General features: G+C 43.7%; 1 protein-coding gene across 8 annotated transcripts in view; it reads left to right on the forward strand.

Moving 5' to 3' along the window:
• FLT3LG (fms related receptor tyrosine kinase 3 ligand) overlaps positions 1-25,271 on the forward strand; it is an 823,185-nt gene that overhangs the window by 546,460 nt on the left and 251,454 nt on the right. For all 8 annotated transcript variants that reach the window (XM_069200831.1, XM_069200833.1, XM_069200832.1 and 5 more), the window contains one exon: positions 17,627-17,773. In XM_069200831.1, the coding sequence (XP_069056932.1) occupies positions 17,627-17,773 (147 nt within the window). The remainder of the gene's footprint in view (positions 1-17,626; positions 17,774-25,271) is intronic.

Genomic DNA, 25,271 nt, shown 5'->3' on the forward strand with positions numbered 1-25,271 from the left:
CAGACCAAACGTGGCACTGTGTGCTGATACAAAGTGAAGTGGCGCTAAAACGCGAACAATTCAAGTATGTCGCCTCCAAGATTGCGAGAGGCCCGTATAGTAGGGATCTCTACGAAGACACAGAAGATTCACAGCTGTACACGTGGAAAGCAGGATTATTTGTATGCAGCCACATCCGCACCATCTCTGCCAGCTAGCTCTTATGAAGAGCCCACCACATAAATATTCCAAAGCTGTCAGACCTCATTCGGCGCGGGAGACGGGGGTAAAGGGTAGGGCTCGGGGCGGTTTGACGAGCCTACAGGGTGGTAATGGACTGCTGGGCCCTACAAGTGGTGGGCCAGGTCATTTGCGCTGGTGTCCTGGGTTCATTATACTATGATTCTGCTAATTACAACCCGTCCACACTTGAGTTTCAGGGTGTGAGGAGAGAACAGACACTTCTCAACGAAAGGGGGCACTCAGAACTCAACAATCATCTAACAGACATAACTTAATTGGCCAACCCAATGCTTTTGATTGATGAAAAATAAAGTACTATTAATCATTAACCGATTCTGAAAACTACACAATTCAATTTAAGGTGCAAAGCTGTAACCCTCATGGTTCATTCTTCTTGTTGCTGGTTTCCCTCTCTGCGCTAAAGCCACAGTGGCTGAACCCCACAATGGCCGGTCTGTTGTATATTCCTTTCAAATTAATCCCTTGTGCCTCTCCTTCTTCCCTACCTTTACTTTTCGACTTGGACCTACATGTTAGCACGTTGGGCACCATGAGTGCTCAGTGACTGGTGAGATATTTGTGGGTGAGGCTTTTTTGCAATTGGTCAAACTTTGAAGGCTAGCTGTTAAAGAATTAATCAATGCTTCCCTGTCGGCTCCTTTATTCGCACAACACTACATGCTTCTCTCTAGAAGTGAAGGTGAAGACATGAATTGAGCACAGACGCAGTCCTTGTGGTCTCCCACAAGTCAAATGCGCACTCAGTCCACTTTATGTTTGGTCTAGTGGGTATGCGGCACGTCGTAGTGCTCTCTCTAGAGTGCATCCGGCTTTGTAATCCTTCCTACGTGTGAGAGCAACCTCTGGAGCCAGGCATTGCTGTCTCTATAAACGTAAAGTAACCCTAACCCAAAATGTATGGTGTTGTGACCTAAGCTTGTGGAGTGCAGAGGCAGCCCTGGGTGGGCCGATGTAGTCTTATGGCTAGTGCAGCCCCCAGAGGGCTGATGTTCCACAGCAATTGCAGTCCTGCCGGAACCAAGCAGGCTGTTGCAGCCCTGATCGGGCTGACTTCATGGTATAGGAGCTGCCACCCAGACCGAGACAATTAGGCAGTTGCAGCCCCAACTGGGCAGAGATTGCAGCACAGCAGTTGTTAACTTGTTTGAGCCGAATAGATGATTATGCAGAGATGTTCCCACCAGGAACCTGGTGAGAGAGACTTGGGGAGACCCTCCACTGCACAGGTGCTCCTAGCTCTCTCTCGGCAACCCAATTCCTCTGGCTGTCCCACAGCCCTGGCAACATGCTGGGATTCTTCTTCTGAAAAGTGTTTTTTCTCCTGTAGGGCCAAGTTGCCCCTATTCCTCTTTCAGCAAGCATGCAGACTTCTATATAATCAAGCAGACCGTCAGCTGTTCCAGCAGAAAATGCACACTTCAGGTGATGTTCGCTGACCGCTGGAGGCTGGCTGCCATCCAGATATCAGCCCTGGTCACAAAACAGTAATTTGAGTACTCTGCAAAGCACCGTAGTCCTTCACATACTCTGCATAGCACTCCGTTCCTTGATCTTGAAGGACTTGGAACCAGAACAATATGAAGTGCTTGTGCTTTGGGTCCACTTTTATACACATTTGTGTTAGACCTGCTGTGTGGACCTCTTTGTCTCCAACGTCAGAACCAGTATAGGGTGATTCTCCTTTCAAATGTTCTTCTCAGACAGCTCTCCAGACCTAGCCTTTGTGTAGAGTGATGCTTCCTACAGCAGGTGGCATGCAACTGTTTCCAAACTAGAGTATCCCTAACACAATGAAGAGCAAGGCTTCTGCACTTGGCCGTCATCAGTCCAACCGAAACAATAACTCAGGGGCACACAAAAGAACATTCCTGACCTCAACTCTTCCTCACCTTACACAATAGAAATTGTATTCCAGCCCTCACCCCCAGCATCAACCTAATGGCAGAGCTCAAGAAGAACTAATTACAGCACAGTGCCAGAAAACGTCCTTATGAAATTCCTAAATATGGCCTAGTTTCCATTGCCCTCACTTCAGTCTGATGCCTCTCACTATGCCTCACTATCAGTGACACTATTAATCTTCTGAAGACCACCACTTTATGCACTACACCCAGGACAGGAGCAGTAGTCCACTGTTCATAATAAGGGTACACTTGGTGCACCCATCCAGGTCACTGGACATGTCTAGGACCTCACATAGGCCTTGCACCACGCAGCATGACTCAATGTTCAAAATAGGTCAGGACACCAGATATGCAAGCACTTAGGCCCTCAAGGCAGCGGATTGCATTCATACACCATGCAGGAGACATTCTAATTTCAACAAAAATACAATCTAACCTCTACATTCAGAATTATGCCTTCACTGAACTTCTTACCAGGATGCCACACATCTCCCTTTACAGAAGAAGGAACCCCACATACAATGCATGCACAAGGATAACATAGTAACAAGGGAAACAAGAGAATAATGCTATTAGGGCAACGTTATCACTCAGTGATAGAGAATAATTTGAGAACATAAGATTTTAACGAGTGGAGCATTAGCACAGAAAATTAATTTAGAAAATGTTTTCAAAAACATTGAATATTTGCATGTTCTCTTAATGAGATCTATACATCACAGAACATTTTTCTCTCCATGTACCGAATCCCAATTGCTTTCTGAATTGTCGAGCTGTAAATCAACCTTGTTGGAGTCACTTTTTTCTTAAAAATGAAATAATTAAGATTCCACACATTACCATTTTCCAGTTTCACTGTCCCTTCAAATAATTTGACCACTATAAATGGTCTACTGAGATTTTTCCCAGATGTATTCCCCAGAGGTGGTTGTACAAATTCAGTCCTAAACCAAAGAGGGGAGGATAAGTTAATACTGTCCATCACACATTGTCTTTAAACGTATTCCTATATCTATGCAAGAACCCTCACTCACCTAGGTAGCATACTTCATCATTGGGCACTGCTTCATGCTAGATGGGTAGTGCAGTGCCTAGCAGGCCCTGCATATCAGGGCTCTTTGGTGGAAATCTCATGTCTGCCCAGTTTGAATGAAAGTAAGATGGAGCTAATAGTGGGTGTGATAAGGGATAAAATTGCCCATAGAGTCAACATGGTGATCTATTGCAAGGTTAAAAAGGAAGGGAACCAAATCAATGTTAGTTATTGCTTAGTCATGTAAAGTGGTCTACATGTTTCATGCCTATCTGCCTGTCCAGGTCAATTGGCATTTATTTAGGAGCAAACAAGAGTACCCTACTATCTAGGTGAGTAACCTTAACTTTAGCTATCCTCAGTTAATTATGAGAACATCTGTGCAATAACCTCATTGAGTGTCCCAGGCATAAGGGAACTCACAAGATTCTGTGCCTTTGTACTCCTTGGGTGACCTTAAAAGGCCCCCAATGAGGTGTGAAAACTCAGCACCTGTCCACCCCAACATTTGTTTGACAATGTGCTTGCCAACCAAACCTGCCCCTGCTGAATGACATCCGGTAGGAGTTTTTTGGGGCACACCAGGGGTACAAGGATACAGGATCATGTTTGAAGGCCATTACATGCTTTTTTCTGCCATTCTACTGTTTGTACCAATCTCCTTTTGGTTTCACGCACTTATCAAGGATCACATGTCCCATATTGTTGATCTCAGTTGAATCAAGTTTACTTTGAATCTCATTCAAGGTCAATTCCTTTTCAGTGAACACTTTAAACACTCCTGAGTCCCATTATGCCCCTCCTTGGTACCTCTGAAATCCAGATGTCATCATGGGAAAAACTATACCCCAGCCATACCAGCAAGCAAATGTCATTTGTTGCCCTTTCAGATACTGACTCAGCCGAACAGAGCCCCAAAGGCATCCCCCCAAAACGGTACATGCCGAAAGGTATAATAAAAGCTGTCCAGTTCACAGAGTCTTCATGGAACTTTAACTTGTGATAGGCTGATGTCAAGTCCAAAATGAAAAATAACTTTGCACCAGACAACATGCACACCATCTCTGAAATGTTTGGCAGGGGAAATGTCTATTCTTCATTCATTTATTAAGTTCTCTTTGATTGATGCATAGCCTTGTCCTCCATCTGGCTTTGCAGGTAACCACAACAGGTACCAATTATACCATTGCCTTTACTGGTTCAATGAACTTGGAGTTAAATAACACATCAAATTATTTATTTCCGGAGTGTGTCATATTAATAGGAATATTCCTAACTTTGCTTATTTGCGCATCTGCCCCTTTCTTTACCAAAATATGGTGGACGTATTTCTTGAGGCAACCTACCAACTTATACCCTTCAGGAAATTCGCAGACAAAAAATCAAACCATTTCTCAGCACTATTCACTTGAAAAGGAGGATTGACATTGGGATTAAGTGTGATCCCAGAACCTTTTGACGTGGCCATCTTAACATGTTGTCACCTGCCATGAGAACATACATTTTACCTAATATCTATCTACCCGTACTCTTTCAGAGCCGAATGAAAGGAGTTAATAAAGTGCACTGATATCCATAGGACATCATGAGGCTGAAGGAATGTCCTCTTGAGGAGAAGCTAGTGCTGCCGAAACAGCCAAGTCTTGAATAGTTTCCTGAAGATGGTTAAGGGAGGAGCTGTGTGAATGGTGAAAAGTAAAGAGTTCCAAGCTTTAGCAGCTAGGAAAGAAGAAGATTGGCTGCAGGTGTTCCAGCTGCAGCAACTATATGTGTCAGCTGTTTAGTGAGGATGCTATAAACCATGAGGATTGTGTACTTTGTTGTTCAAGATAGGGGCCACCTTCAGCAAGTCTTGTTAGTTTTGCATGTTAAAGGGACATATAGTTACTTTCCATTACTCAGGTGTTTCCTTCTACGACAGAATGTGTTTTTCTGCTTAAACACTTCTCCTCCTCCACCTCTCCTGAAGACTTGCACACCCACAAGCCTCAGAGTAGCGTGTCGCATAGAACCAGCACATAAGTTTAAGTGCTGTGCATCGTATACTGCATCCTGACACATAAAGACAAACCGTGGTGAAACTGAAAATAGCGGCACAGAACTTACCACACGTGTGTGCCTTCTGGAACGCCCAATAGTATTGACAGTGCCAGATTAAACCCCATGCAGGCCCCTATGTAGTAAACATTTTGGGCCCCCCTCGCAAATTATCTTCTAATACGTTTTTAATTTTACCAACCAACAATTTTAATAAACCAATTTTATTACACAAACTAAACGTTACACGTATGTAGTTTGCACCAAATTTTTTCACAAGCTGACAGAAGATGAGCTTTTAAAAGACAAACTGTTATGTGAATCCGATGTCTATGGTTTATGTACTTGTTAATGGGTACATTACATTCATACAGTATTTTCTCTATAGAGTCTTTAATGTAAAGTTTTCGTTTCCTTGAGTTGATTCGTTTTTTTCTATCTTTTGGAAACTATTTAAGAAAGCTTGACTGTAATTTTCTTCCAAGATCAAATCAATATTATTTTGATCCGTTGTCGCAGGGGCGCTAAAAGGAGTGGGTCCCTTAGGCTTTGCTTTGCCTTTTTGATAATCAGGCACTGGTTCTTGACCCTATCATCCTCTTTTCTACACTTTATTTAGAAGTAAAATACTTGTCAGTTTTCTTAAGGAAAACTTCTGACATCATAACTGTAGGATGCTGACCTGATGTGTGGTGTGCACCTATGGTGGTATCGCCTTATACCAGGTCCAGGTATCCCCTATTAGTGAGGTGTAGACAGTGTCTAGGAAGCCAGGGCTCTCTAGAGGTAGCTGTGAATGAGCAGCCAAGACTTATCTAAGAGACATGCAAAGCTTATGCAATACCACTACAGTCACACAGCCCTTACACACACATGAAAGAGCCACACAGTGTTACAAAAATAAAGGTACTTTATTATAGTAACACAAATACTGAAATACTGTACAGGCAATACTTCACTAGGAGGTGAGTAAACACACTATTATGTACACATTAGAAGTCCGTGATTAGCATAGAAAGCAATGACAAATAGTGAAAACAATAGAAAACAGTGAAGGCCTTAGGGGGAGACCAAACCATGTTCTAAGTAAGTGTAATGTGAAAGGCAGTCCTCCACCCAAGGAAGTGGAATCAGTAGAGGGGAGAAGGAAAGAAGAGGTATGTACCTGTTTTTCCCCAAACCCACAGGAGAATTTTAGAAAAGGACTGTGCAAGACCCAGACAAGACTGAAAGAAACCAAAAGTGGATCCTGACAGAAGAGGACCTGCAAAAGAAGGGGACAAGTCCAGTTCGGGTTGAGTTTTTATCTGTGGCAGGAGCACTACCCACGCTTCTGTGGTTGCAGGACCAGGTCGACAGTGGATAAAGCAAGTCAGGTGTGCAAAACAGGAGCAGAAGAGGAGTTCCAGAAGTGATGCAAGTGATGTTCCACGTCAGCGGATGTGATGCAATCTTCCAGTGGTGCTGGAAAACCACCAACAAGCAAATGCAAGAATTGGAGAAGAAGGTTTTGCAAGGCTGAAGAGGATGAGCAGGGCCCAGGGCATTTGACCCAAGGAGGGGAGCCAGAGATGACACTCAGCAGCTGGCAGAGTCAGAAGAAGATGAGGCAGCCCCCACTGACAACCGAGAGGCAGCAGGCACAGGAGTTGCAGCGAGGCCCACTCAGCACACCTGGAGAGGAGTCGCTGGAGCAGCAGGCAGGAGACTGTGCATTGCAGGGAAGTGTGCTGGAGGCCGGGGCTACACAGAGCCTGAAGATCCCTTGGAGGATAAACAAACATGCCTTGGTAGCTGCAAGTGTCGCGGTGCACAGGGTTACTGTCTTCTAAGTTTGACAGCCCGCTGAGAGGACCAAGGGGACAACTCCAGACTACCACCTGTGATGCAGGATACACACAGTTCCAGAGGAGAGAGGATCTACGCATCTGGTCGTCGTTGCGGTTGGTGCCTGCGAATGCAGAGGAATGACTCCTTCACTCCAAGGGAGATTCCTTCTTGCTTCTTGTGCAGGCTTAAGACTCGTCACCCACAGAGGATTCGCAGCCAGGGAAATGTTGCAGTTGCTGGAAGGAGACGGAGAAACAATGTTGCAGAACCGAGTTGTAGGTGACTTACAGTGACCTGTCGTGAAAGGGTGCATGCACCTTTTCACGCAGGCTGCAATGGCAGGTCTGCAGACATATTTTGCATGGGTGGCATAATACATGCTGCAGCCCATGGGGAACCCCTAGTGCCCCAATGCCATGTGGGGGCCCATTATGCCAATTGTGGGGTGTGCTAAGTCTTAAACAACCAAAGTTAGAGGGAGAGAGCACAGCCACTGGGGTCCTGGTTAGCAGTATCTCAGTGAACACAGACAAAAATAGACTGACAGCTGGAAAAAAGTGGGGGTAACCATGCCAAAAAGAGGGTGCTTTCCTCCAGTAACATTTCCCTTTTAGGCACCTGAGAGGAATTTGAACTTGGTAGTTGAGCTGACTGTGAGTGCTGTAGAATATTGTAGATGGTGTTTACTTTTGCATGCACTAGACTGATATGTCACACAATAATGGATTGGTGCTGTGTTCTTGTTTTTCAGGCACTTCCAGTGGTTTAAGGTTTTCTGCCTCTTGTTATTCTTGTATCGCATCTGCTTTCTCTTAACTTTGTGCTGGTTTTCATTGCCTTGTTTCCCTTCCAGATGTATCTTCATTGATCAGATTTGAAATGAATACTTTCCAGGCCTTCCTTGGGTCAGGACTTGGCCACAAAACTTGCTACTGCCTTTATTTATTTTCTTCATGTCAGCCATAATAGTAAAATATTATATACAATGGAGTTCATAGGCTATTCAGTTAGAGGAATACTTGTTTCCTAATAATGAAGCATCTTCTCGTGGCATTGAGGGCTGAGGAGTATCTTTTATTGAAGGTATTTATTGCTCTTCTAACTAGTAAGACATGATGGTTTCAAATTAATAGAAGATGCTTATCTACTGGCTTATCAATACAAAATGACGAAAAACATTTTTTTTTTAATTTACTGAAAGACAAGAGTCATGGAACTTCTAAACCAATGAGATAGTTACAACACTTTAAAACTTTCTAGAAGTGTGTGGACCCTGCTTCAATCCACAGACTCTTAACTAGAAGTGCCGCTGCTGCTGGTGTTTTTTCATAGATATGCTGGTGAGACTTGCTGTTTGAGGACCTCATAAGTTTTTCCTACACAAGTCAACTATAAAATGCACATTTCAATCGATCAATCAGGATTTGTATAGCGCAGCTAATCACCTGATAGGGTATCCAGGCCCAAGAAGGCTCATTCGAACAGCCAGGTCTTGAGGGCCCTTCAGAATTTCGCCAGTGAGTTGATGGTCCAGAGCTGCGTGGGGAAGCTGATCGAGGTCTTTGCTACAATGTAGGAGAAGTGTCCTCCACCTCTGCTTCGGTAGATGCAAGGACTGTTGGTGGAGCATAGTCTTCTCAACGATTGATGGAAGTTCAGGTGGGTATTAATGTGGGCGGGTCCTTGGTTGTGTAGGGACTTGTGTGCATGGATCAGCAGCTTGCATTGGCATCTCTTCTGTACGGGGAGCCAGTGAAGTTGCCTGAGGATGTGTGTTGTGGGTTCATCGGGGGAGGTTGAGGGTGGATCTGGCTACTGCGTTCTGTATGGTTTGAAGCCTCTGTAGAAGGTGTACAGTGCTTCCAACTTAGAGCACGTTGCAATAGTCCAGTTGGCTGGTGATGAGGGCATGTATCACGGTGCGTCTCAAGTGTAGGGGTAGCTACTTGAAGATCTTCGGTAGCTTGCGCAGGGTGAGAAAGCACACGGAGGAGACGGTGTTAATCTGTGATTTCATGGTGAGCTTTTTGTCACTCGTGATTCTGAGGTTTCTCACATGGTTGGTGGGTGTGGGTGTAGGTCCAAGGTCTGGTGGCTACCAGGAGTCATTCCATGTGTTGCTTTTGTTACCAACGATCAGTACTTCCATCTTGTCTGTGTTCAGCTTCAGGCAGTTGTTCTTCATCCATTCTGCGATGCTTGTCATGCATCTTTGGAAGTTGGTCCTTGTGGTGTTAGGGTCATTGGTGAGTGAAAGGCTGAGTTGGGAACCTGCGTAGGATATTATGTTGAGACCGTGAGATCTAACAATGTTAGTCAGTGGGGTCATCTATACGTTGAAGAGCGTGGGGCTGAGGGATGAGCCCTGGGGAACACCGCAGACGATGTCCATGGGTTCGGAGGTGAAAGGTGATAGGCGGACCCTATGTGTTCTTCTGGTAAAGGTGATCCCTCTGAGTATGTCCCTTGGATGCCAATGTGGTGGAGTCTCTCGATCAGCGTGTGGTGGAATACTGGGCCAAAGGCCTCCGAGAGGTCGAGGAGGATCAGAGCAGCTCTTTCTCCTCAGTCCAAGGTTCGGATATTGTCGATGGCTGAGATCAGGGCGGTCTTTGTACTGTGATTGTTGCGGAAGGCGGATTGGGATATGTTGAGGGGCTGGTTCTGCACAAGGTGTGTTGTGAGTTGCATGTTGATGGCCTTTTATAGTATCTTGGCTGGGAATGGGAGCAAGGAGGTTGGGCGGACGTTTTTGAGTTTGTTGGGGTTGACACAGGGTTTTTTGAGTAGTGGTCTGACACTGGTGTGTTTCCAGGCATCAGGAGATGTTCTGGTGGTTATTGAGGTGTTCAGCACGGTGGTGAATTCCTGGCCTATCTTTTGGTTTCTGAGGTTGAAGATGTGGTGAGGGAATGGGTCTGTGGGAGCTCCTGAGTGGACGTATTTCATGATGGAGCTGGTGTCCTTGGTGGAGAGGTGGTTCCAGGTGGTCAGTCTGTGGTTTGTGTCAGTTGCAGTGGGGGCACATCTGTCGAGGAAGTTTGTGGGTGTGAGTTGGGACTTGCAGTTTCTGTGTGTGATTATGATCTTGTCATGGAAGAATTTGGTGAGGTTGTCGCACAGCTCTTGTGAAGGTGTGATGTTGTTTTCACTGGCAGCCGGGGTGGAGAATTCCTTAACAAGATTGAAAAGTTCCTTGCTGTTGTTGGCGCTGGTTTTGGTGCTTGCTGCTAAGACAGTCTTCTTTGTTGCTCTCAGCAGTTGGTGATCGAGGTTAAGGGAGGTCTTGAAGGCTGCCCTGTTGGAGGTGTGGTTGCTGGCATGTAATTTCCTCTCCAACTGTTTGCTGTCACATTTCGGGTTCTTGTGTGTACCTGCTGGCCATTTTAGAGAATCTTCTCTAATTGTTGCTCTTGTTGGGGGCCATGTTGTCTGCGCAGTTGTTGAGGGCATCCGTCCGGCTGGTCTCTAAAATTTTGCTCCAGCTGTGGTGGTGGTGCGGAGTTGAGGCTGGTGATGCTGAAGTGGACGATGGAGTGGTCGATCCATCTGAGATCCATGACATTGCTATATTTGACAGCGTGTGTCCTGTAGTGCGTGTGGGTTCGCGTATGATTTGGGTCCGTCCGAGGCTGCTCATGCTGTCGATGAGGTGGGCGGTGTTGTTGGGGACATCAGTGTGGAAATTGAGGTCACTGAGGTAGATGTAATCCTTTGAGTCCAAGGCTAGGGTCGCAATGAGGTCTGCAGTGGTGTTGCAGAAGCTGGAGCGGGGGACTGAGGGTTAGTATGCAAGGGTGCCCCTGATGGTGGTCTTGGCATTCACGTGGAGCTTGAAGTTGAGGTTTTCCATTGGGGTTGTGGTATTGCATGTGGTGGTGGTGCATTGTATGGTCTCTTTGTAGATGATGGCTATTCCTCCTCCAGGCTTGTTGGTGCAGTCCTGGTGCAAGCACCAAGTCTACCATAGTATTCTTCTAAACAAGTGTTTGAGATATAAAAAAGTAGTAATATATATCAAAATGCCTTTTTTGTGTGTTTGAAGCCAGTGCGCCCGAACTTGATGTCTGTGGATTCTAGAACAGGAAGTTCCATCCCCACTCATGGCTTAGATTTGTGGAAGATCTAATTTATTTTTTAAGCTGTTTCACTGTGGGAAGGTCTTACATCAGTTTGGTTCACATTTCTTTCACATCTGTTATTCAAGTAAAAAGAATGCGACTTCTTCAAAAGAGAACACAGTCATCTCCTCTCTGATTCCTGAAATTACGGGATTGCCTCAGACCAAAAAGTTACTCTCAGAAATCCTCATTTGGATTTTCTTCAATTCTAAAGGGTGAGACAAAAATAATTACAGGTTTGTCATCTCATTCAGAAACAGGAACATGAAAGTAAAACTCGAAGACGTTTTTAAACCTGAAAACTGAAAAAGATGCCATGAGGAAGAGTTGTCTTTAACATCCAGGACAACTGAAGCAAAAAAGCAAAAAGACGCCGTGAAGAAAAGTTGGCTTCTACATCCATGATAACTGCACATATGCAACATCCGTAGAAGGCATTGTGCCACCTCCTGTATGGGCAGTAGAAGAGATTGTGGACAATAGTAAACTGTTTTCACTGGAGCAAACATACAACTGTGTGTGAACAATGTAACACCTTGTGTTCCCCAACATATAGATGCTTGCGTTTTCTAGTAAAGGCCTTATTAATTTGTATCTCCCCAGATTGTTACTTTAATTTATTTAGGGCTTTTATAAAGTGCTGCTCATATGATATCCACAGAGCACTTGGGTTTGTAGATCCATTTGAGGTTTATGGTTCATTCCAGTATGTTACATGCTGAAAAACCTGGTGATGAATGAACTAATCCATCAACCTGCAAAAATGAAATTCACTGTTGGATTGTCTCATTAAAATATGAGTTAATGGTGATTAAGCCTTGAAAATAAAGAGTCCTGAAAAGCCTGAGGGTGATGATTGGGCATGTCCTAGGCATCTGACTGGGAAGTACAAAGGTGACTGTTAGAAAGTGACTAGACCAATAAAAAGGCAAAGCAGACGAGATGGCTCTTTAATGAATTTGAATTGGCCATTTTCCAGTCCAAGTTGTGGTGGAAGAGAGAAACCAGGAAAAACACTCTACATTAAGGCATCAGCCTCCAAATTTTCTGTGGTGAGTTCTTTGACCGTGTAATAGATTTCCTTTTGCAGATCTTATGCATTATTTACATGGTACTGTACTATTTGTCAAGGTACTTTGTAGAGGCATTTTTGTAATTTTATGAATTACACAAAACACACATCTACCATTTTGTACTTTTTTAGTGTGAAGAGTGTCCTTGCATTCATAGTAGACATAAGGGAAGTATGCCACCCCCAAATAATAGCACAGAAAAAGTAGAAGTCCCGCAAACAAAAGCCACTTGCATTCTGTCTCTCCTCGCTGCTCCGGTGCCCCTGTCATAGGATTTTTACATGAGCAAACCCTAATAATGCCTTGTGGCATGATTTTGTGGAGTTTCATGTAAAAATCATCACTCTGAATGTTGTAGCTATAGTTCAGTAACTTGTCACAGTCGACCGTGTGAGGCTCTTTATGGTGTGATGATTGCATATCATAGTCTGAGGCATTACTCCACTGGGAAAGATGTTGATTTAGCTTTGCAGTGATCTGTGTAAGTGTTGTGAACAAGCAGAGGTAACCTTTTCCAAAGTTCGGGTGCCCTGTAACTCAAAGAGCGACCTCCTTGTCTACCAAGCTTAAATTGAGGAATTACATTAAGGTGGAGATTGCAAGAGTTAAGGAAGCGGACCTGTGTATAGGAGTGAACTAAATTTATGATGTACTGATGCCTTGTCATGGTGAGAGCACAATAGGTGAAACAGAGGGCCCTCTTGCAATTGAAAACCAGTGCAAGGTTTTGGACGGGAGTAGCTACAGGAATGTCTCTGAGTGGAGAAAAGTCTGACAAGTGCTTAAGTAGAGAAAATTTCCATGGTTCAGGAAAGACATCCCCTATATGATCTTTTTTCTGAATAGTGGGGGTCAGTTTCCACAGAGGGCCAAAACATAAAGCGGCAAGGGTTTTAATCTGGTGGTCCATGGAAAGCTTTTTATCAAACCAAATACCCAGATTTTTCACATTTAAGTAAGAATCAGTGGCCACCCAAAACGTTTTAGCCCACCAATGCAAGGAGCAAAGGTTGGGCTGATTGCCCATAAACAGGACATAGTTTTTTTCCTGTTCAATTTTAGACAGTTAAGATATACACCCTTTGCAACCACTGACAGACACTTTTGAAATTTAATGGAATTGGAAGAGGAGTCACTGGTGAGGGAGAGAATAGATTGGGTAAAAAAGAGAGACACCGAAGGCAGGAATAATTCTATCAGAGATACACATTAAAAAGCATGGGGGTGAAGAGCGCACCCTTGGAACAACACACATCACAGCTGCACTGAGCCTGTAGAGCTCTTAAGCTACTAAATATTTGTACTAATGTTTTGTAACATTTTTAAAAGAATTTCAGTGCATAGAACTTTTATTATAAATGGCTCAATTGCTTATCTGAACTAGTTATTTTACCACAACCTACACTCTAAGGGTGTTCCTACATTCCCAAGTGTGTTGAGGATACTGTAAGCTGTAATGACTGTTTCCCCTTGTTATGCCCATGAAATTCAAAACCTAAAAATTATGCACTTGCCAATTCAGTGAGCATGCAGTACTTTCTAGCTTCACTGATACAATGACTGATATGCCATGTCCCACACACTGCAACTCAGACTGCCACCTTCCATCTCATCTACAGGACTCGTGGGTAGAACAAGGACTTAATTGATGAATTTTCTGATCTTTTCAAAATCTCGTCCAGCTGACAGGCCCACAGCACCCTCTTGGGTTACTCCAACCTCCCAGACAACACAAACTCAAGAAAATACAAGAGGCACCCTGTTCAACCTCATCAACACACTCAACATGTCGCACAACTAACACACTCCCAAGTCTACATCTTCGACCTTATCTTCTCAACATCACCAACAATCCCACGCAGACCACCACTGCTCCTGGACTATAATGACTACTTCACCATTCCTGGCAATTGCTTGGGCCGCATCCCTATCCATCATTTTTTTGCCCAGCATGCTGACCCAGTTTGGACCCAGCCATAGGGAAATCAGTCTAACCCTGCTCCCCATGGGAACAGTCCAGCCCAAACTGCCAGGCCTGGTCCTCCCTGGACCAAAAACGAGCATCCTGGGACTGGGTTTGGGGTATTACCACTCATCAGCCAGGCTAGCTTGAATCCAGTGGCACAGTGAGCCTGGGACCCACGTCTGAGCATAACTGGCACACTTAGGGTGGTACATGCAAAAATAGCAAGGTGATGGATGGAATGCATGACTCAATCTCAGCCACTGGCAGTCGCTCAGGCCTCCTCCCAATCCATCGTTTTTTTGCCCACCACGCTTACCCAATTTGTACCCAGCAATATGCAAATCAGACTTGACCCTGCTCACCATGGGAACAGGCCAACCCGAACTTCCGGGTCAGGTCCTCCCTGGGCTGGAAATAAGCATCCTGTCTAGCCAGGCTAGTTTAAATCCAGTGGCACAGTGAGCCCGGGACCCATGTCTGGGCATACCTGTCACATTTAGGGTGGCAAATGCAAACACAGCAAGGTGATGGATGGAATGCATGAATCAATCTCAGCCAATGGCAATCGCTCGGGCCACATCCCAATCCATCATTTTTTTGTTTTTCCCACCATGCCACCCCAGTTTTCCCTATAAAAATCAGGCTTGATCCTGCTCCCAAGGAGAATAGTCCAGCCCGAACTGCCAGGCCAGGTCCTCCCTGGATCAGAAACGAGCATCCTCGGACCAGTTTCGGGGTATCACACTGTATCAGCCCAGCTAGCTTGAATTCAGTGTTACAGTGAGTCCAGGACCCACTTTTGGGCATACCCGGTGCACTTAGGGTGCCAACTGCCTGCTAGACCTCCTACCAACACAGCAAGATCAACATAAAAGAGAAGACCAAACCTTCAGATCTTTAAAAGACTTCTACATAGACAGCACTAATGCTTGACCTCATCCCTCGCCCTGTCAGCTGCATTTCTAACTGCAACACCTTTCTAAACCACGGCAGCCCTTTTTTGGAAAACTTTGTGAACTTCCAGTCCCCAGTTAAAACTCCTGAAGCCCTTAGAACACTTTTTCTTTAAAGACACTGCTGACTAATCAATCCATCTCCATGCACGAAAGAAAATAGAAGAATAACAGAACCTCTTGATGACCTCATGATACAGCTCATCAATTCAGCTGAAGCAGAGTACTATATGACCATCATCAATGAAGACACCAAAATAATCAGAATGTTTTTCAAGACAAACACTGCATTAACCCCCTGCCATGCTATTCGTCACTCCACAGAAAAGTGTAATGCTATCAACCTATTCTTCAGTGAAAAAAAATATAAAGATGTGACAGCACATCAACAACACCAAGTCTGCTTCATCTCTTACGCTCGCCTTTTCCTGTACAACCCCACAATAGTCAGCCTTAAAAGCCTTATCTTTTGCAGATCTCACCAACATTCTTAACTCCCTGAAGGACACTTCATATGTAGATGATGTCTTACCCTCGTCCTTCATCAAAACTCTAGTTGCTTTATCAACAGGACTCACCTTTGTGAAGGGTTCCCTCACTCAAGACTGTCCAGATTCTCCCACTCATTAAGAAACGTGGACTAGACCCCAATGTCCACGCATACCACCAGCCCATACCTCATCTACTTTCATCAGCAAAACCATTTAAAAACGATTTTCTGCACGTCTATCTATCTGGCTTCAGATCACGCTGCAACACAGAGACCAATGCATCTCACCGTGTAGACAATGCCTTCCTGACAATGTATGAAGATGACCCTGGCCTCTTGAGATTGCTGGACCTCTCAGCCTCCTTTGACACAGTCGACCATCTTGAATGGGTTTCACCTGCCTATATACTTCCCTGTTTCTCTTACCTTTCCAGCTGACACCAGTGTGTTTACCTGGGCTCCGCCTGGTCCCAGAAGAATCCTATTGTCTGCTGAGTCCCTCAGGGTTAAATACTGTCTCCTTTCATCTTTAGCCTCTACATGGAGTCGCTTGCTTCTCTGCTCACAGATAGCATCATCGCAATTCACATATATGCAGATGATGCTCAGTTCAACTTGAAAGTCTTTTCTGATTCAGACATCCAGCATCTCAAGCACTGCATGCCCAGCACCTACCTGAAGCTGAGCCCAACCAAGATGTTATTTCTATTGTTTGCCAAGAACAACAAACAAGGAACAGTACAAACCTGGCTCACTGAAGTGAACCTTTCAAGCTTTGAATCCCAACTTTCACCAAATGTCAAGTCACTTGGATTCACACTGGACACCAACTTCACATTCAAGGAACTTATTGCCAAAAAAACAGACTGCCGGAAACTAGCGTGTTTCTTCCAGAAAGTGATTTCAGAACTGCTCTTCTAGCCCCTGTACACTCACATTTGTATGGTCGTACCGTCCTGCTCCATGACCTTCCAGACTCGCACTTCCTAATGGAATCCTGCACGCTGCAGCACATCACATTCATGATCACATCACCCCTAACCTCCTCAAACTCTTTTGGTTCCCCTTGCCAGCCCACAAACCAGCTGCATCATTTAAAGAGCTATCGTGGCCAGCAGCCCTGCTCATCTTGCAGACAAGCTCAGCATCTCTGATAGCTCTCTGCACACCCGCAGCTAGGACACCGTCAGTCTACAGACTAAGAAGGGTTTTTTAAAAATAAAAAGCCAGCAGACCTTCTCCATCTATGCACTTGCCATCTGGAACAACTAAGACTTCCCCAGCGCTGCTCCAATTTAAAAGAGAGTTGAAGACTCCTTTAAAGAACACTATGTCACAGTGCATTAACTGTACATAACACAGCTAGCTCTCCTATCATTCATTGATGTTATGCTGGTCTTTGACTAGGTTCGCACTCAAGCACTACCATTCATAATAGACATGCAGTAGCAGTACTTTTCAGAAGAACAGCCTAGTTGCTTCTCAGTCTCACAAACCTAGGTACACTGGCCTGACAGTGTGACTAAAATCTTTTTCCTCGTTGGTATGTAATCTTAAAAGATGAGTAACAAAACAGAGTAAAAAAAAATGCCGATCCCATATTATTCATTGCACTGAGACCTTTTCCTGGCCACAGTCCTGCTTGAACCCCCGGCTTGGGGACTAGAGTTGGGTTTTATTTCTTTATGAAAAATGTATATAGAAGCTTAGGACCAGCTCCCCTTCCCCTCGAGTTGGATGACTCTCATTGAAAAGGTTTCATTGCATAGGCTTTATTGTAATAATAAATATTTAGAGTGGCCTATAAAAATCTGTGTAGTATGTGTTCTATTCTTTTTGAGTTGCATAGAAATATTTTGTTGTACCGTGGGTCTATTCTAACTATCCAATGTACAACATAGCAGTTAGACTTTCTATTCCACTCAGTCAAAATTCTTTGGGAAAGTACTTACTTCGATGTTCGTGTCATCCCACAGGACAATTGGTGTCTAGAATTATGGAGCCTGTATTTTATGAAGAAGGAGCTGGACAGGATGGTCACCATTGCTGGAAAGAAACTGAGGCCAGTGATTGAGAATATTACAAAAAACGAGTTGTTCCTGTTTCAGCACTGCAACTTCACAGTAGGTGACAGACAACTTAAGTATTCATTTAACACTGACATCAATGTTCCTTTTAAAATTTTACATTTATAGATAATACAGTAGCAGAAGGGGATGATGTACAATTCTTACAGTCCTTCAGTACTAAAATGTCACTGCCATGGTATGTTTGTAGTTTCTAACAAACATAATCAGTAATGCTCTGTTGACACACTCCAACAGAGGCATGCATTATTTCTTTCCTTTCCTGTCCTTGTGATCACTTTCCTGTTTGTGTTTTTACTGCTTTATACAGTCATAGACTCAGGCAGTTCTACACCAAGGTCCTTGCTCTGCCCCCTGTACCAGTTAATAAAAATGCATACTGCTGCTGTATGCGTTGTTGGTGTGCTTAAGCCCAATATGATGAATCAGCATGAATTTTTACAAAAAGAAAATACGTACACCTACTTTTGAGCCTGTCAAGTTATGTGCAAGTTGGTTAAAGGGAAAGGAAGTTACAGAGAGTCCCAAAAGATGGCATTTTGTATTGAACTTGCCAAAAGGAAATTTATTTAGAGCAATAACACAGTCCATTAATAAAACAAATTGCCATCTAAAGACCTTGCACAGTTGGTACAACTGCAGTGGTACTGGCTATAAGAAGTAACTGAAAGCAAGCCATCCAGTTTCTGAGTAGAGCCATGAGTCATGTATATTTTGCACTGCCCACAGGAGATGGCCTGGGATGAAGGTGGCAATGTGAATGTGACTGTGTTGACAATTGATATTGGGTGTATTTACGTGGGCCTGTGAATTTTGTTGTCTGATCAGGGCTGTCTGAGTGTATATTGGTGACTGTATGGACTTATTATAGTAAGTGTTTGCTAAGTGTTTGGGCATATATGGTTTTGGGTGGGTGGTGTGTTCTACGTTACGATGCTGGTTAATAGGGGTGGTTTCACAATGTGGAATTCTGTGGAGATGCATAAAAACTCTGCAAAATTCTGTGGCGTTATGCCAGCAGACGGAATTATTAATGTCCCGCTGCTTTGTGCTGCAATTTACCACAAGTACTGCGAGTAGCGCTGAAAAAACAGTGTGAACAGCACCATTCGGTGCACAAAAGCACACAGCCATTCACAATTGATTTTGCTGTCGCAATCTACTTGAGCAGCAGCAAATCTACTTGAGAAGTAGCCCTCTGACTGAGCTACCACTCGCAACCATCCATGTTAGAAAATTACGCCAGGGATGCCAGATCTCACTCGCATTTCTGAATGCTTGCGGGAACAATTCTGCCACACGATGATTGGTGGAATTTGGCTGAAACTCTGAGTTGAAAGAGTGATGCGGAGTTGTCAAATTCCACCAGTTCTGCGGGTGAAATAAAACATTCTGCACACTCTTGTTGTTAGTTGCACTTAATATGGAAGGCCTCGGCATATTATGGTGAGCAAGTTGTCAAGTGGTGTTCGTTGTGTGGCTGTAAATTGGAGGGTGTGTAGGAATATGATGTAGGTAGTGACTTTTGATCATGCAGGATGTTACTTTTGGATTCAAAGGTTGCTTAACATTGCATGGACTCCACTGGCGGTAGGAGTTAAGGAGTAACATTGCTCAGCGCTAGTGTGACCTATCCCTGCCACACATTCTTCTGCCCATGAAGAGATTAAGGAGTGCCAAAGTGCCACCGCACTCCTTCCCGCGACCATGGCTTAATTTTTCATCCTGAATTTCCTGGAACGCCCCTCCTGCCTATTTCGGTGGTTAGGTGCAAATGGTGGAAATTACATGCTTTATGATTAAAATACTAGCAGTGTGTTTCCAAAAGTAGGTTTACGTCCACTTCACTTTCGTTAAACATTGATTGTGTTTCAGGCCTGACGTCAAAGCTGGCATAACCAGGACTAAGCAGGCAAGGGTCATGATGCGGGTAGAGGGCGAGGGTAGGCTTGCAGTCGGTGACCAGAGAAGAACAGCTGCTGCTGGTCGCTCTGTGGCCGCTGTTGGCTCTTTCTTTTCGACTTCACGCAACCCTTAGAATCAGGCAAATGTTATTTGATTCAAAGTTACCAGTATGCCTGGGAAGTGCAGGCTGGGAGAGAGGCTGCTCATAGATGTGAAAAGGGCTGGGCTGTGAAGAATGGACAGCTTAGATTTCCTGATACCAGGGTTGGGGGCCTGAACAGGTCATGTGTAAAGTGGCTCCTACAGGTGGCTGAAAGTAGGGATTTCTGGCGCCTGGAGTACACTCAAGAAGAGTGAGGCGCTATGGCTTTGATGTGGAGCTGGCAGGGATGAGCTTCAGCTGGAACTCTGTCTTCAGATTCCTCCAGAACTGCTGCTGCTGGAGGGAGACACTCAAATGAGTGACTATGCAGAGTGCAGCGGTGAACAAATAAACGCCCTGCTTTCTGTGACAGGCCACGAATTCCAAACTGTAATAGTATGGTGGAATGGGGCAAACGTTCGGCAATTGATATTATTTTATAGCAATAAATGTCATTGTCCTTTACAAATGGAAAAGATCTTTTTTGATTTTCATCTTCGGTAGGAAATGTGTTTCAGTGAATAATTCACAGCATGAACAGAATCACCTCCAGGTGCCTGAGACAATGCTGACACACACACACACACACACACTCTCTCTTTCCCTCCCTCCCCATTACTATTGATTTTAGCATACTTTGCAGTCCTAGAAGGGAACGGACTTTGAATTATTTTTTATATAACCCAAGTTAGCAGTGGTGGTTTATGACCTTAAAATGAGGTGAGGCATAAACTTTGGTTCAAATTCCGGTGTGTGAGCGTGACTTTGCTGTGGAGGGCTTGGGAGAAGGAATCTATCACACGTTAGCACTCAGTCTTACTCTTTCATTCATATTCACTTACTCCCATTTGCACTTGCCCTCACTTTTGCTCAGTCTCTCTCACTTAGTCTCACTGACTCGTGCAGTCTCTTATCGTAATTCTGATCCACTCAGTGTGTCATTATCACTCACTGTGATTCAGTCAGTCTCACTTTTAACTCACTCCCATTGGTTCTCACTAGTGCCACTCATCTCACTCACTAAATCTCCATGTGACTCACTTGTTCTCACTCAGTAGCACTTAGTCTCATTTTGACTCACTCTGACTTAGTCTCACTGTGCCTCTGTCACACAATCTGTCTCACTCAGACTCGCCATATCTCACTTTCATTCACTCTGATTCACTCATTCATTCTGATTTATTCAATTTCAATCTAACTCACTTAGGGCCTGATTTAGAGTTTGGTGAACGGGTTACTGTGTCACACACGTGACAGATATCTTGTCTGCTGTATTACGATGTTCATAGGATAGAAAGGAATCATAATATGGCGGACAGGATTTCTGTCATGTTTGTGACAGAGTAATTCCATCGGTAAACTCTAAATCAGGCTCTTAGTCTCACTTATTCGCACTCAATCCACTGATATTCACTCATTCTAACTTAGATTGGTTCAGACTCATTACTCAGACTCACTCAATCTCACTTTCATTCTTACTCATTTGCAAACAATCTAACACCGACTCACCTCGTCTCACTTGGTATTGCGTACTCTCCCCCACCCCTCTCACTCAATCTCACTCTGACTCGTTTAGTCTCACCTACTTTTACTCATTCTTACTCAGTCGCTTTTTGACTTGGTCTCACTGATTTCACTCTGACTCACTCAGACTTTCTCCCAGTCTGACACTGACACTCAGTCTCATACACAGTGACACTTATTGACATTCTCCCTAACTCACGCACTCTCATTCATTCTAACTCTTCCTATCACTCACTCCAACTCAGTCCTTTAGGGACTCTCTCCCTTTCACTCACACAGAGATACACAGACATACTCACAGATACTGTCTCGCGGACACATTCTAACCTATACGCACAAAACATTTGAAAACTTTTTTTTTTTAACACACCTTGCTGCCTGAGTAGGTTCTGTTTGTACTCCTGTTGTTTCATTTATCTTCAGTACAGCCACGCAGTTTCACTCTGCTTCCAGCACTCGAGTATGGAACTGAAACCTTGAACTTGTTTGAGATTTGAGATTTCAATCTGACCTGGGAAAGGGCGGGGTGACCATCTGATTGGCGTGTAGCCCTCAGCACTGCAGGTCTTAAACCTGCTATGCCCCTAGCCACTGGCAGCCCCCAGCATTCTGAAAAGGTACAGGACTGAGGCGGGAATTGCACACAGCTGTAGGCATGCGTACACAAACTTTTCGAAGAGGTTGATACTGTATAGTTACCTAGAACATAATTACTTAGGCTGTGGTGAAGCTGTTCCATATAATATTGGCTTACTAGGTCCCTGCAGCTCCTTTATAAATGTAAAAACAAAGAATCAATAAAAACAGGTCTCAGATTGACAACAGCATATGTTTCAGGGTGCTGACGTGGAATATCACCTAAGTGAGAATGGTGTTAGAACTCCCATAATCACTCTGTCATCCACCTATACATTTCTTTCAGTGAGTTAAGCACCTTCCCCAGAAATCTGTCTGTCACCTACATGTCTCTCATGCCTTAACCGTTAATGTTCTATGAGCGATGAAAAGTTGTACAACTCTGTGATGCTGGATCTGTCCTGAGGAAATGGAAACTTGCACTTACTGCCTTCTGTTAAGAGAGAGAAGCTTGCTTTGCTATTGCCATGCTTCCCCTATTCTGCGAGGAACTAAAGTTTGCACTGCTGTTACCAAATGTGTACGTGTTTGTGCTGATGCTACGCGAGCTGTACCTGCCCTCTAAAGGAGGGATGCTTGCATTGTTTTTTGCCCAAGGTACAGCTGTTCTAGGAGTAGGGATGTTTCTGCTGCTGTTGCTCTTTCTTATAATTGAGCATGATCATTTGAATCCCTTTGCATAACCTGTCCAGAAACTGTTATTGGACCCAGGGCTGATAGAGCGGTCCGTACTAATAATTTACCTGTATTTTGGACGCTCTTTAGGCCGATGAATCTTTTGGCTAAGTGGGACCCTCGGCACCCTTAATCAGTCAATTTCATTAAATCAATAATCAATAACGAACATAAGCAATTCCCTGATCAACATAACACTTAACAATTAATCCAGAATAAATTTCGGCGAACCCTGACCTTTCAGTCAGGAATAACCACACCAGTTTATTCAAAGTTAGTGAATTTATTTCCCTATATTAACAAAGCTAGCACAATATAGATGTGTCTCAACACCAAATGATAAACATATATGAACATTAATAGCTGTCCATAACGGCGAAACAGGTGCAATCTATGTAGCATTTGAATAACAAGGCATTCGATAATAGCAATGCAAATCACTAATACGATAATCTGTAATGAACTAATTGCATACATTTAGTCAGCATAACAAGGTCTCAAATTGCATCGTGCAACAAAAGGAATCCTCATCTAACCTCAAATTAGCATCGGCATGTGGGACTTCATGCAAAACAATTTAGCAACATTAATTTAGAAAATCTTCTAGCTAGGGATCTTGTCAAAAAAATCAGCAGTTGGTCACCTAAAAGAAACACAATGCAATTTTACAATTTCCTTTCATATTTACCAATTACGATCAGCATTCAAGGAAGTCTTCGTCTCACAGGTACCGTTTCTCGATCAGCGTGGGTACCGTTTCAATCAGCATGGGACGGGGCAAAGGGGCAGGGGTGAACGGGGCAATTGCCTCACAGCGGCAAAATAAAACTACTACTTCATGCAAAGGGATCAAAGTTAAAGTCTCTAGGGCAAGAATCATTTAAAGTCTCTTTCTCTCGATTAGAGAAAGCATCAAAGTCTCTTTCAAAATGGCGTCGCAGCAAGGTGGGCCATAATAGCTACGGAATGACGCAATGTCGGGCAATAGCTGGTAATGGCTGCAAAAAGCTACCTTCTTCTCGTGCACCTGGGTTTTATAGACAACAGTTCAAATCCAGTAGGGTCTTCCATTGGAGGGTTCATAGGTTAGCTTCAAATTGTCCAATCAAAAACAACAGTTCTCAAGCTTTTACTTAAGCATACATTATCCTTGGAGATGGGTACGCAAGTTGCAACATTTTATACCAATTAACTCACTTTCAGAGCTTCCATTGTCCGCACCTGCAGATCGACCTTGGGGTAAAGAGAAAATATGCCAGGCTGGCACGAAACCTTAAGATAAGCATGTGAACGATCTCAGTGGAAAAGTACAGCTTCAAGCAGAAATACACGTTTAATAGCACATTGGAAAAATACGAGCATCTAAACCGTGAGACCAGGCAACTAGGCCAAAGCCTGCACTAAAGTAATGCTAAGCTAAAACATTTCAAGCAAGCAAATCGTAGCACACGTTTATAATTATGTCGGATTAGTGCAATTCTAATACATCACGTTATATAAAGCCCGCTTATAAATGTTGGCAAACTACTCTGAGGGCACATTTTGTCCCCGTACAATCTTTATTAGTTCGGTTAAAGTCACACATGATTATTTCACACTACGTTTATGCGCTAATAAATGTAAAACCTTCATTTTTCTGCTTTATCAATCCCTCCTCTGATGACTACTTGTCATCACACCAAACCATGCCCACAAATTTTATTCCATTAAAATTCTGTCAGTTCTCTTTTCCTTTTAATTCCCCTAGTTTTCGCTTTGTATTCTTCTGCCATTCTTTTCATAATTTTCTCTTCCTTTCTTCTCTTAATTCTTTCCATAATCATTATTATTCCCCTTTTTATTCCCCAAATTCCAAATATGCAAATTATAACTATTAGAATTCCCTCTATTATTTTTAGCAATATTCCATTCCAAATTCCACCAAGCCAATTTCCCACTGAAGCAAGTCCTTTTCCAACCTTCTCCCACACTCCTGGTTCTTTCAATTCCTTCAAATCTGCACTCTCTTTTGTTAGATTAGCAAGCATAGTTTTAATCTTCACACTATTGTCTGGAATATACGTACAACAGTGTCGTGCACCAAGCATTTTGCAAACGCCGCCATCCTTTGCTAAAAGAATGTCTAAAGCAAGCCTATTTTGAAGAGTCATAGCTCTTTCCGCTGCAAGTTCAGCATCTATCAGGATTATAGCACCTGAAAACTTTGTCAACATGTTATCCACTATAGTAGACAACTTTCGTATTTTGATGGAATTCAACACAACTCCCAATGAAGGAATCATGGCTCCAAATATATCTCCTACCACAGCAGCTGCGGTCTCTCTTTTCTGGATACGATGGGATCCAGATGTCTTTGGAATCATCGATAGGTCATCCAGTTGATAAACCTTTGGGAACACTATACCCAAATAACATCTCCCCCACCATCCCTTTGGAAGACGATAATAGGCATTATACCCACAAATGTAATATACACCTGGAATAACAGGGTCCAGTCCGTTCATCATGAATGTCCATTTGGCCTTAAAGATAAACGTATGTTTGCACTCACTCGCTCCTACAAAAATGTGGTCATAATAAGATTCACCTCTATATATACAAAATTTCCCTACATGCCAAGCATCTAAAGCTATTCTCCCTTGTGTCTTTATT

Source organism: Pleurodeles waltl, chromosome 7 (genome assembly GCF_031143425.1).
Source record: "Pleurodeles waltl isolate 20211129_DDA chromosome 7, aPleWal1.hap1.20221129, whole genome shotgun sequence".
NCBI lineage: Eukaryota > Metazoa > Chordata > Amphibia > Caudata > Salamandridae > Pleurodeles > Pleurodeles waltl.